Here is a 13,897-nt window from a genome sequence, read left to right on the forward strand (position 1 = left end):
CTCCTCCGATTGCCATGGAGATGAGATAAAACATGTGAAGTGTTGAGAACTGAACCTGGCACATGCTGTTGTTACCTGCATGCCTGGTCCCTATAACACAGGGGCATGAATACTGGACTAAGGGCTATGGTGGCATTTTGTAAATGTGGATCCAGGGTGGGGGTGGGGGAAGGTCCATCTGTGATCACTGAGCAAGTACAATGGAAGGATGCGAATATATAACTTAGGAAAATTTTAAACATACACAGAAATAGAGAATCTATATATATATATATAAAAGGCTAATATGCTAAGTGTCTGACCGTCCAACCAGTCACTATGATGTGCATTGACCACCAGGGGGCAGGCTCTCAATGCAGGAGCTGACAAGCTGCGGTGACTTGGCAGCGGCAGTTCTCAGGTGACACACCCTGAAACCAGAGAGGAGGGAGCCTGATTCCTCGCGGGGCTGCACGATTCCACCTTTGGCCGTGGGTTATGTTGTTGCTGGGGCACTGTTGGCCCTGAATCTGATTTATTGCACACTTGCATTTGCGTTACACACCCTGTATGACAGCAACTTTTCAGAGTGCTTTCTCGCACTCCAGGACCCTTTGGGGGATGTCGGACTGCTGGTTTTGGCCCGATGCTGCAGGCCAGGCCGAGGGACCCCACCTGCCGGAGGTGCTCACTCTGCAGAACCCCTTCCAGCAGCTGGCCTGGGAGGGACCGTAGGAGACTGGCTCCAGGGCATATCTGGACTGTTTCGCCCAATCCCGCCCTGCCGGCCACCTTCTAATTAATTTCCTTTCAATGTGCACGCATCCATGCACTGGGTCACTAATAGTATATGAACCCATGTAGCCACTGACTAGCATCAGCCATGTGGTCTCATGGTCCATCTTTTCCTGTTTCCTCTCCTTGCCCCCTTCTCAGTACACATACTGGATAATTTTAAAGCACATTGCAGATGTGAAGAAAGCAATTTTATGCTTTACACTCTTAGAAGAACTTTCAAAAAGAAAAACGTAACTATTTATTATCCTCATCATGGCTTGTGACCTCGATGAAAGCAGCAGCATTCTACAGAGGGAAAGGTTAGAGGCTGAGAGGTCCAGGGCTCCTGGGTGTGAGGCTAGGGTTCTTCCTAGGACATCTGGGAAAGCTGATGGGGGTCAAGCCGCTTCCTCGGAACGCTCCCCCACCCCAAGTTCTAACTAGTTCTTAATCAATTTTGAGCAAGCTTGAGATATTCCATCCCCCAAATCAAATACAGTGGGGCCTTGACTTACGAGTGTCCCGACTAATGAGTTTTTCGAGATACAAGCCGTCTCTCGGCCGATTTTTTGCTTTGAGTTGTGAGCTAAAATTCGGGTTACAAGCCAGCTTCAGATACCCCACCGCTAGTTGGCGCCCCGAACGTCACAGTGAACGCCACAACATCAGCCCAGCATCACGTGTCTCACTCGTTCACTTTATGATTTGACATACCAGTAATTTGAGTTACGAGCTCCATCACGGAATGAATTAAACTCTTGAGTCAAGGCCCCACTGTAATAGCAGTCTTTTCCCAATTCAGAAAAAAAAAGTTAATGAATGGAATTCTCAATTGCAAGTTCTCCTCTCATATTTCCTTAAACCGCATAGTCTCTGCATCCATTTGTTGAAACCAAGTGCTGGTAGACCACAGAGAGTGTAAACAAATAGTGGAAAAGACAAATGGAAAACCCTAGAAACAGCTGACCAGGGTAATATGTGGACACACCTGCGTGTGGTGATTTTGTACCGTGTAACACGTTCTGCTGGTAAAGGTCTCAGAGACCTGCCTCCTGCTGAGATGGTGAGCAGCCCCAGGCTTCTAGTCCTGTGAATGGAATGGCACGGTCTCCGTGGCCCTCCACCTGGCGGGCTGGGGAGCAGCCATAGGCTGCATAGAGGGTGAGGCGGGGCAGAGCCAGGTGCACTGGGACCACCTACCAGGGACTCTGACGCTCTAGCTAAGCGCCAACGCAGTGGGCAACAGAATGTACCAGGGAGGGAAGGAAATGCAGCAAGCAGGCTGGTTCTCTTCTGCGGTTGACACAGAAATGAATCTAACAGATTCTCATAAAAGAAATATCCCAGAATAATTTCTTATTGAGCATCAGGCCCAAGACAAATAACAAGGTTGGACATTCTTGAAGCACAGGTTTTTGTGGCTCCATCACTGTTGGTATCTGCGCTTCTGCTGACTGGCAGCTCACACATCCCAGAGTTAATACATCAGAACACACCCAATTCTGAAGAAAACACTGTCAGGCTGGGACCCTCCTCACTGTCTGCCATCTAAGCAGGAGCCGCTGTGTTGGCCCTCAGCAGTGGGCCTGCTCTATGCTCTGGAACAGTTAGATCAGAAACCGGGAACCTGGCTCAGGGCCTAGGGGGTAAGGAAGGAATAGGGAAGTGGAAATTGACTGTAAAAGGCAATTAAGGGGGCTGCCAATCGAGTGTAAGTGGGAACCTAAAGGAGGCTCGCTCTCTCTCTGAGACCGCCCAGCCAGGCCTGTCAGAGCAGCGCGTGCTGCCAACTCCTCGCCCCCCTCAGGGATGGGCACCCTGGTTCTCGGCTACCTACCACCAGGGCTGACCCCTTGGGGGCTGCTGGCCTCCCCCTGCTTTTCTCCCATCTGAGGCCACAGCTCACTTGAAGTATCAGACTGGATGAGACTCAAAGAAAGACACAGCACATAATTTTTAAATAATTTTATAAGTTCCCGATGGATTTAGTTTGTGAATACAAAAGAAAAAAACCAAAGTGTTTACAATAATTATCAAGGCAAAGTTGACTATAACACAATTTCTCTGTAGTGTCGTTATCCTGTCAGTAATGCGACTGGCCACCACACACACACACACACACACACACACACACACACACACACACACTTGAAGGCAGCAGGTGCATTTGCATCACAGACACCACCATTGCGGCTGCTACTGTCACCAAAAGGAACTCAAGCTACAAGGAAACAGTGCTCAGCACCCCCCCCCCCCCCCAGCTCCTCACTAAAGTGCAGCACTTCTCTTCTGGAGCAGAGGGTGCATGTCCCAGGGAGACCCCAGTCCCCATCCTGGACACCCTGCTGTGTGGGCAGGTTCGGGGCTGGTCCTGCGCAGCCATCAGGCCAGAGGGGCGGTCTGCTGCCCTCGGGTGGGCCTGGCTGCCTTAGAGGGTGATGCAATACTGGTGTGGTGTGAAACAGCTGGGCTCAGAGGGCTTGCTCTGGCCCAGGGCTGGATTCCCTGGCTTCAGCAGGCTTCACTTCCTTCCCTGACAATGGCATCTCAGAGGGGGCGCGGGAGGGCCACAAGAGGTGGCCTGGGCCCAGGAGATCTGGGACTAAAAATCTTAAAGGGAAAGAATCTAGGACTGAAGCCAGAAGGAACTGAGATCTGAGTATAACGCATTCACCGGACTGCAGGCTCTGGGCTGGCCAGTGCTTGGTCCACATTGGATGGTCACTGGATGATATAGCACCAAGTGGGCAGGAGAGAGGTTCTGTGGCCTGTACAGGGCTGCTGCCAGGTGTGGGGCTTCAGAGTCAAGCCCAGGCTGCCACATAGTGTTAGGCACACTGAGCTGGGGCCGACGTGGGGGTGAGGGTGGTTATGGGGTCACAAACTACCCAGAGGACCTGAGGATGTGTAGGAAAGCGCTGGCACGACTGGAGCTCTGAGACCCAGATTCCCATTCCTTTCCCTCAGCAGTTGTCGTTCAGCCACGCAGTCACCTGCCTGGAGCGTGGTCCTTGAACTTCCCAAGCGGCCAGCCCAGCTGCCACCTACGGCAGCTTAGGAGGAAGGGCGGAGTTTGGCTGCCCCATAGCTTGAATTCCTTTTACATGATATTGATTTGCATTTTTTAAAACACAGCTCTTTAATTTTTCAGTTCTACAACTACTTTTTAATATCTTAATAATCTCAACAATGGACACAATGTAACTGCCCAAATTCTCTGAACCACACAGACAATATTGACAAGCAGAGAAACAAAGGAGGAGGTGGGATGGGACAAAAACCTGCTCCCCACAAAACCAGTCCTAAAACCATCTCTCCTCCCAGAGTCAGAGGAGCAATACCTACATTGGGGTCACAGTACTCACTAAACACATTGGGGGAAATCAGGAGACACTTGGTTACAGTTTTGACACTAAAAAGTTTGGAAACAGTTTTTGCTTAAAAAGAGTAAAGACAGCCATTTTGTTCAGAAGGATTTCCTTGTATGTTTTTTCTTGCCCAAGTATTCCCTTAGTTCACATGGAGGAAATTGCAGATTCCTTTAAAACATTTCTTTAAATGGTTGAAGTCACTCTCCTGAGAGCCTGGGACTGGCAGTGATGGGTGGATGCGTGGCCTTGCAGGCATTGCAAAGGGCAGCGTGCTGCCTGCATCTACTCCCTTCTCATCTCCTTTTCCACAGTTCTGAACGTTTGCAGGTGGGGAGATGAGGCTGGGGAGGCAGACATGAGAGTTACGGATATTGCTGATACAGGCCCATGGAAACTTAGCAGGTGTCATGAGGGTCACATTCTATGTGGTGACATACTCCTCCATTTGCTCTTTCCTCAAAGACCCTGAGGGTAGCCAGCGGGCCTATGCTTAATGGGGTCAAACAGAAGGGCAGGGGGGCTCTGGTATCAGCAGGACTCTCTAGCAGCAAATCCAAATGCCAATCCTGACCATCAACAAGGGAGGGGTTGGTTTAGCAGTAGACTAAAACTCTGTGATGGCTTCCTCTTCCTTTTCTCTCACTCTGAGGAGTGAGTGAGCCAATGAGCTCCTCATGGAAAACCAAACAGACTTTCAGTGACAAAAGTGCCAGGTCACACTGCCACTAGTGACACTGAAGATGGCCTTGGGTCCAGTATGCCTTATTAGTATTTTTAAAGCCCAAGGGTAAGAAAGAGAGAAAGGAACTTAGATCTTCTTTAGATTGTAACATACAAGGTCAAAGGTTAGAATGGAGATGGATTTCAGGATTCCCATGCATATTTCTTAATATGCTAAAGCCCACTTAAAGTCTTTTCTATTTCAAATGGTATCCGAAGTCCTTGTAAAATCCCAATTCAATACTTCATCAAGGACTCAATGAGTACCTGGGATAGAGGGATATGAAAAGATGAAAAGTCACATTTTCTTTCTTTAGTCATGCACTCCAGGTTGGATTCCACCCACTCTTCTTCTTGTCCCCTTTATGATGATCTTCATTTGGGGGTACAAATATTTAGGTGTTAAGGGGCAACTAGGCTTGCCAATGGAATGGATGAGTTTGGTGAACATTATAGGCAACCTTCAGTGAGTTTTCAAGGCTACATACTAATATTTGGTAGTAGCTGAGTGACCTTGTGAAACCTTGAATATCATAAAAAGGTCACAAAATGATAGTCCTTGTGTGATGGGAATTGTGCATTTAGTAAATGCTGGCTCGATGAATGATTTAAACTCAGTAAGATACTCTAAACACTAGATAGAAACTATATAGACTTTGCACCTATAATGTAAATGCACGTCATGTTCACCATTGAACTTTAGCCAGAGCCTAATTCATCTAGGACCAAAAAGTCCTCAGAACCATTTGAGATACTAGGAAGAATGAATGAGACTCCCTGCTTTGGTTCATAGAGACCAGACAGATGCTGTCTGCCCCAGAAATTTTTCTTCTCAGAAGCACGTGTCTAGAGGACTTCCATAAGGTTTTAGAGGGAGAGCAACAGGAAGGGGTGAAATGAAAAGAGGAAGGACGATGGTGCAGTGAGAGTCATGAAACGTGTGGGCAAGAGTGGCAGGTATTGCATTTGGTAGTAAAGGCCAAATCAGTGAGACCCAGAGAGAGACCTGACTGATGCCTTCCCTTGCCAGATCAGCTAGGCCACAGCCAGCCAGTGCCAGGCCAGGCCACTTCCCTGGGCATGGCCTCTTCTGCTTTCTGTTCTGCTGTAGTCCTGTGAAGGCTGTCATCGTACCTCAGTTCTTTCCTTATGGCGTTTAAAGTGAGATTCTAATACTCCCCCCTAAAATACTAGGGGCTATCTACATGATTTATGGGCAGTGCAATAAATAAATGAAACTGAGGTAATTGACCACAAATGACCACCACTTTATATCTAACCCCTGTGCCCCCGCTCCGGCCAGCCTGGCTATCAGGAAGCATCTCAGTAAGAAGTTTATGAGCAGAGTCCATTTAAACCTTTGATAAGGAACACTCTACAGCATCTCACAGGGGGGACTGTTTTACAGCAGGAGTCAGGGCAGCTGGAGATTCGACCATATAAGTTAATGAGACAGTCAAGGCTTGCTGGTGGGGAAGATACTGCACTGATGGCCGTGATGACTTTACAGGCAGCATCAGATTCTTTGGGTGAGTAATTGAGAAAGGGCAAAGGGGAAAATGCAGGACAAAGCCATTTAGCCCAGCAACTCTTATCAGAAGATGTGAGTGTCTGGTGGGTGTCTGGTCACAGAGGTGGTCAAAGGCCTAGATTTTGGTTACGTGGTCTATTCTTGGTGCCTGATTTTGTTTATGACTGTCATTGTCTATGCATGGGGAAAATGCTTTTCAAAATGCCCATATCTTCAGGTGGATTTGCAACTTTGGGGTCAATTTTCTCATTTGTGACATGGAGCTGGCCAAACTCCATGAGGTGCACGGAGATGTATCGAGAAAACACCACCTACTCTCACAGGCCCCCAAACAGTATGCTCTTTCAGGGTAACAACAACAAGCAGAAGTCCTGAATCACCAGATGGCAAGTAAGTGACTCAGCCCCAGCCCCCAAATCCATCAATTCTATTATAGTGAGAAGTGAGAAATGTTGATTTAGGAAAGATTTTCTGGAAAAGATACCTTCTATTAAGATGGGGGAGAGGAAGAGTATGCCTTTTGCTGCTTTGACTCAAGCAGGTATGTCTCATAGAATCCTTTATACCTCTCCTCCATTTTTCACACAAGGATGACTGCCTAACAGTAGGCATTTCATAAATATTCTTTGAATGAAAGAATGGAGGAAGGAATGTGTGTGGGATGAGAACATTCATTTGTGTCAGAGGAGGTTTCAGGCAATGCATGAAGCTAAGGTTCTAGGAGTGCAAATCAAGAGTTAAGCTACAAGGGTGGAAGGTGGGTCAGAGAGTTCAGTGACCACTGGGCTTGGAGCATTGTGGGGAAGGCAGAAGCATTCTTCTGGGGCTCAGGGGCCTGATGAGGGAGATGTTCAGGAGAAACAGCCTGACCCCTGGCAATGGCCATCTCCAGAAGCAGAGCTGGTGATGACAGCGTCTCACGTCAAACCCCTCTTCTCTTTCCATCAGAGATATATGATCTGACTAAGCAAAAGGCCAAAGGTCTTACACAAGAGGACTAGGGGGAGAACTGCTTGCACCACCCTGTCGTTAACTGGTCGAGGACAAGAGCACGCATATGCGAGGACAGGGCCGGGTGTTCGTGTACACTGAGCCATGAGGAGGCCTGCTTGTGGCTCCCCCGCATAAAACACTGCAGATGAAAGTAAACAAAAGAGACAGTGTAAGAAGAGTCAGTTTTCTGTTTGTCCCTCTTTAACCCTCTCTCTTTTTCTAATAATATCTTTTTGAGATTTTTAAAAAATCCTTTTAGGAGAAAGCACCTGTTGTGATTTTAGGACACTCAGCTCTCTTGTCCATGGGGAAGCATTCTCTCAGTATGCTGAACTCCAAGTAGATTCCAGGTTTAGTTCCCATGTCAAGGACAGAAGTAAGAGGCTCCCTACTCCCTGACCCTCTGTGAGGGCAGAACCACCAGCTTCCAGAGTTCTCCACTATTGATGACCAGATCGCGGTTCTTCATGGAGACTTGGCCACTTACCCACCTTGGACATAAAAAAATAAGTGTAGAGACAACATCCAATTGAGGCCAGCAGAGTAAGATGACAGATGTAGAAGTGGAGCTGGAATCGCACTTGAAGAACTAACCAGGGTAGGATGGAGTTCGTAGAGTTTGCAGGGCGCCAAAAAGTATCTGGGTGCCTGTCCTCATAGTTCGGTCTTCTTGGCTCCTGGGTTCACTGCACTGGGCTGCTGGCTGGCCACTCCCCATGAAGCAGGGTCAGGATGATTCTTCCAATGCGTTGACCACTTGCTCCAGGATGTCGGGGCAGTGGTCTGCGATCTGCTGGAGAATGGCGTTGGCAAACTCCTGCAGTTCTGCATTGTCCCGCTCACCTTTTTCTAATTCACTCTGAAGCTGAGAGGGAAAGAAAAGATGGACTTCAGATTAAAATAAAACAATCCTATTTGCACTGAGTTAAGAATTATTGTTTATCAATAAAGAAATGATATTTGCAACAACATGGATGAACCTGGAAGGCATTACGCTAAGTGAAATAAGCCAGACAGAGAAAGACAAAGATTGCATGCTATCACTTATATGTGAAATCTGGAAAAAAGAGTTGAACTCATAAAATCAGAGAGTAAAATGGTAGTTGCCAGGGGGGTGGGGAATGGGGGCAACGAGGTTGTTAAAAGGGTATAGACTTTCAGATATAAGATGAATACGGTCTGAGGATCTAAGATTAAACATGGTGACAATAGTTGATTACACTGTACTAAATAATTGAAATTTGCTAAGAGAGTATAACCGAAGTATTCTTATAAAGACAAAAAGTAACTATGTGAGATGATGAATGTGTTAACTCGATTGTGGAAATCCTTTCATGATGTATAAGCATATCAAATTATCACACTTTATGAAACCAACAGCTGGTTCTTTGAAAGGATAAACAAGATTGATGAACCTCTAGTCAGGCTCACCAAGAAGCAAAGAGAGAGGACCCAAATACACAAAATCAGCAATGATAGAGGCGAAATAACAACAGACCCCACAGAAATACAAATGATTGTTAAAAAAAATACTATAAACAACTCTACTCCAACAAACTAGACAACCTGGAGGAAATGGACATATTCCTAGAAAAATACAATCTTCCAAAACTCAATCAGGAAGAATCTACAAATCTCAACAGGCCAATAACTATGGAAGAAATTGAAGCAGTCATCAAAAAGCTTCCAGCAAACAAAAGCCCAGGACCAGACGGCTTCACAGGGGCGTTTTACCAAACATTCAAGGAACTACAACCTATCCTCCTCAGACTACTACAAAAAATTCAAGAGGAAGGAACACTTCCAAGCTCATTCTATGAAGCCAGCATCACCCTCATACCAAAACCAGATAAAGACAACACAATGAAAGAGAATTACAGGCCAATATCCGTCATGAACATAGATGCCAAAATCCTCAACAAAATCTTAGCAAATTGGATCTAGCAGTACATCAGAAAGATCATACACCATGACCAAGTAGGATTTATCCCAGAGATGCAAGGATGGTACAATATCCGCAAATCAATAAACATGATACATCACATAAACAAGTTGAGAGGAAAAAAACCACATAGTCATATCAATTGATGCAGAAAAAGCATTTGACAAAATCCAACACCCATTTTTGATAAAAACTCTCAGCAAGGTGGAATAGAAGGATCATACCTCAACATAATGAAAGCCGTATATGACAAACCCACAGCCAACATCATACTCAATGGGCAAAAACTAAAACCATTTCCCTTAAGAACAGGAACAAGACAGGGATGCCCACTCTCACCACTCCTGTTCGACATAGTACTGAAGTATTAGCCATTGTGATTAGACAAGAACAAGAAGTAAAAGGCATCCAAATTGGAAAAGAAGTAGTAAAACTGTCCTTATTTACAGATGACATGATGCTGTACATAGAGAACCCTAAAGACTCCATCAAAAAACTATTAGACTTAATAAATGAATTCAGCAATGTTCAAAATTGGATCTAGCAGTACATCAGAAAGATCATACACCATGGATACAAAATCAATGCCAAGAAATCTATGGCATTTCTATACACCAATAGTGAATTTACAGAAAGAGAGACTAAAAAAGCAATCCCATTTACCATCACAACAAAAAAATTAAGATACCTAGGAATAAACTTAACTAAAGAGGTAAAAGACCTCTACTCAGAAAACTACAGGACGTTGAAAAAAGAGATAGAGGAAGACATAAACAAATGGAAGAACACATCATGTTCATGGATTGGTAGAATCAACATCATTAAAATGCCCATACTACCCAAAGCAATCTATAAATTCAACGCACTTCCCATTAAAATACCAACAGCATATTTCACAGACCTAGAACGAACTCTCCAAAAATTCATCTGGAATAAAAAAAGACCCCAAATAGCTGCAGCGATCCCGAGAAAGAAGAACAAAGTAGGTGGGATCTCAATACCTGATATCAAGCTGTGTTACAAAGCCACTGTTCTCAAAACTGCCTGGTATTGGCACAAGAACAGACATATAGATCGACGGAATAGAATAGAGAACCCAGAAATCGACACGAACCAATATGCTCAATTAATATTTGACAAAGGAGGCAAGAACATACAATGGAGTCACGACAGTCTCTTCAATAAATGGTGTTGGGGAAATTGGACAGATACATACAAAAAAATGAAACTAGACCACCAACTTACACCATACACAAAAATAAACTCAAAATGGATAAAGGACTTAAATGTAAGTTGGGAAACCATAAAAATACTAGAGGAATCCAAAAGCAACAAAATCTCAGACATATGCCAAAGCAATTTCTTCACTGATACAGTTCCTAGGGCATTGGAAACTAAAGAGAAAATAAACAAATGGGACTACATCAAAATAAAAAGCTTCTGCACAGCAAAAGAAACCATCAACAAAACAACAAGAAAGCCCACTGCATGGGAGAACATATTGGCCAATGTTATCACTGATAAGGGTTTAATCTCCAACATTTATAGGGAACTCATACAACTTAACAAAAGGAAGATAAACAATCCAATCAAAAAATGGGCAAAGGACCTAAATAGACACTTTTCGAAAGAGGACATTCAGAAAGCCAAGAGATATATGACAACATGCTCAAAGTCACTAAACAAAACAGCAATGAGGTATCATCTCACACTTGTCAGAATGGCTATCATCAACAAATCAACAAACGACAAGTGCTGGAGAGGATGTGGAGAAAAAGGAACACTCGTGCACTGCTGGTGGGAATGCAGACTGGTGCAGCCACTATGGAAGATAATATGGAGTTTCCTCAAAAAACTAAAAATGGAACTCCCATTTGACCTAGTGATCCCACTTCTAGGAATATATCCCAAGAAACCAGAAACACCAATCAGAAAGGATATATGCATCCCTATGTTCATAGCAGCACAATTTACCATAGCAAAGAGCTGGAAACAGCCTAAGTGCCCATCAGCAGATGAATGGATTAGAAAACTGTGGTACATCTACACAATGGAATACTATGCTGCTATATAAAAGAAGGAATTCTTACCATTTGCAACAGCATGGGTGGAACTGGAGAGCATTAAGCTAAGTGAAATAAGCCAGTCAATGAAAGAAAAATACCACATGATCTCACTCATTTATGGATAATAAAGACCATTATAAACTGATGAACAAAAATAGATACAGAGACAGAGCAGCATCGAACAGACTGTCAAATTACAGTGGGAAGGCTGGGGAGGGTTGGGGGGCAGGGGGTGGTGGTAAGAGATCAACCAAAGGACTTGTATGCATGCATATAAGCATAACCAATGGACATAAGACACTGGGGGGTAGGGGAGGCTGGGAGAATGTCAAGGGGGGGTAAAAAAAAAAGGAGACATATGTAATACTCTTTGTAATACTTTAAGCAATAAAACAAAATAAAAAAAAAGAATACAAGAAAAAAATCTTGAAAGCAAAAAAATAAAAATAAAATTATCACTTTAAATATATCACAATTTTATTTGTCAATTATACCTCAATAACACTAAAAAAGAAAAAGAAACAACAAAAGAAACACTTTCTATGCAAAGTCTTCCCACATCTAAATTAACAACCAAGAAAATAGAAAGGTAAATACCAAATGTCTTTTCATGAAAATAAGATCTAAAGAAGTCAGTGACTAGTGCAAGTTCCAAGGATTGTAATTTGCAGAACTGGGACTCCAATCCCAGTCCTCTGGTTCCAGGTAGAATGTTCTCTCCACTGTGCCCCAGTATCACACACCTGCTCAGGTACAGGGATGATCGCAGACAGGATCTTAATCTTGCATAATGGTCCTTGACTTAAGGAAACTTAGAATGTAAAAGACTTCCCCAGGTCTATGTACCACTTGTATTCAGTGCATTAGACGACCCTACCATAGGCCTGTTAATTTGGACATGAGGCAGTCTTCTGTTTGTTTAGGAGTAAGTATATTTCTAACTTCTTACTGTTTTAAACACTCTCTTTGACATTCCTTCAAGCATTAAACCAACATTTATTAAGGACCTGGACTTGGTTCTTGCTCTGAAGACCCATATAGGTTAATAAAAGAAACAAACATGTAAACAGATCATTACAACCCTGCGTAGTAAGGGCAATAACCGAGGCATGAACATATGTTTTATCCTGGAGGAATCCGGGAAGATGTTACTAAAGGCAACATGTGATTTGGATCTTTAGAGCTGAATAGGAGTTTGTCTGGGAGATCAGACAGAAGAGGCTTTCAAACAGATGGAACAAGTACAGATGCATAGAGCTATGAAAGGGCTTGGCACAGATCTAGGGAAGAGTGAGATGCTCAATATGGTTGGAGCACAAGGTAATGGGGTTGGGTGGAGAACCATAGAAAACTGAAGAGACAGACTGGGGCCAGATTGTGTATGTAAAGTTAAGGAGTTTAGATTTAATCTTGTTAAAACAACAACAACAATAACAAAAGGAAGTCCAAGAGTTTTAAACAGTACAGAGACATATTGGATTCATTTTCTTAGAAGATAGCTATAAAGATACAAACATTAGACCGAGTGGAAAAAAAGAATACATGAAGGGAGGTAGCTGTACAAGCCCAGGTGAGAGTCAAGGAGGGTACAATGAAGGTGGGGTCTGGGCACATGGAGAGGAACAGACACATGTAAGACTTTGCAAAGGTAGTACTGATAAGAGGTGGAGTTAAGTGACAGGGAATGGAGAATAATTTTGACAGTGATAGCTGTGGATATTAAACAAATAAGACTGAAAATACAGGAAGCAGAGCTGATATTAGGCAAAGAGAGAAATTGAAAATTGAGTTTAAAGTGTAATTAAGAACATAGGCTCCAGAGAGTTAGGCTGCCTGGATTCCAATGTCTGCGCTGCCAATCATAGTTGTATGACTTGGACATCTTTGAGCCTCGGCTTACTCATGTAAAATGGGACAATAACATTTATAGATGGTTTTAAAGATTTAATGAGGTATTCCTATAAAGTGTAGTATAATGCCTGACACATAGAAAATGCTTGATAAATGTTACATGTTGTTATAATTAGTTAGTTACTGTTTATATGAAATTGGTAAGATTATCCAAAAAGAGCATTGTAGATTAAAAAGCAAAGAGAACCAAGTTCTAACGACAGTGTTGATAGAATCTAGATGCTCTGAGCCAAGAATTAACATGCTGCTGCTTCAAATATATCAACAAGCTGGGAACAGATTCAGCAATCGTCTTTCTGCTAAATGTTGACTAAAGATAGGGAACTAAAGACATGTTGACTAAAGACATGCACGGGCTAGATTTAGACCACACTACGTCTCGGTGCATATCAAGGCCTGGCTGTGTCATATAAATATAAATCTCTGAAATGGGAAAACCAAAGAGGCCAGGTGCCTTGGAAATACAGCTACACAGAATATAACCCAGAAATACTGCTATGTGAAACGGCTATAACTCTCCTCACTTATTTTGAAGTCAATCATTCAAAATCAGTAAGGAGAATGTCAGGTTGTATTGCTTCAGATTATTTTTGGGAATATTCGAACA

At 43.7% G+C, this 13,897-nt stretch overlaps 1 protein-coding gene across 9 annotated transcripts in view; it reads right to left on the minus strand.

Annotated features, from left to right (window-relative positions):
- Positions 1–2,706: 2,706 nt before the first annotated feature.
- Positions 2,707–13,897, minus strand: part of ERC1 (ELKS/RAB6-interacting/CAST family member 1) — a 520,764-nt gene continuing 509,573 nt past the window's right edge. For all 9 annotated transcript variants that reach the window (XM_036301306.1, XM_036301299.1, XM_036301300.1 and 6 more), the window contains one exon: positions 2,707–8,236. In XM_036301306.1, the coding sequence (XP_036157199.1) occupies positions 8,099–8,236 (138 nt within the window). In that variant the 3' untranslated portion in view covers positions 2,707–8,098. The remainder of the gene's footprint in view (positions 8,237–13,897) is intronic.

The sequence above is a fragment of the Myotis myotis genome, unplaced genomic scaffold, assembly GCF_014108235.1.
Source record: "Myotis myotis isolate mMyoMyo1 unplaced genomic scaffold, mMyoMyo1.p scaffold_m19_p_3, whole genome shotgun sequence".
Taxonomy (NCBI): domain Eukaryota; kingdom Metazoa; phylum Chordata; class Mammalia; order Chiroptera; family Vespertilionidae; genus Myotis; species Myotis myotis.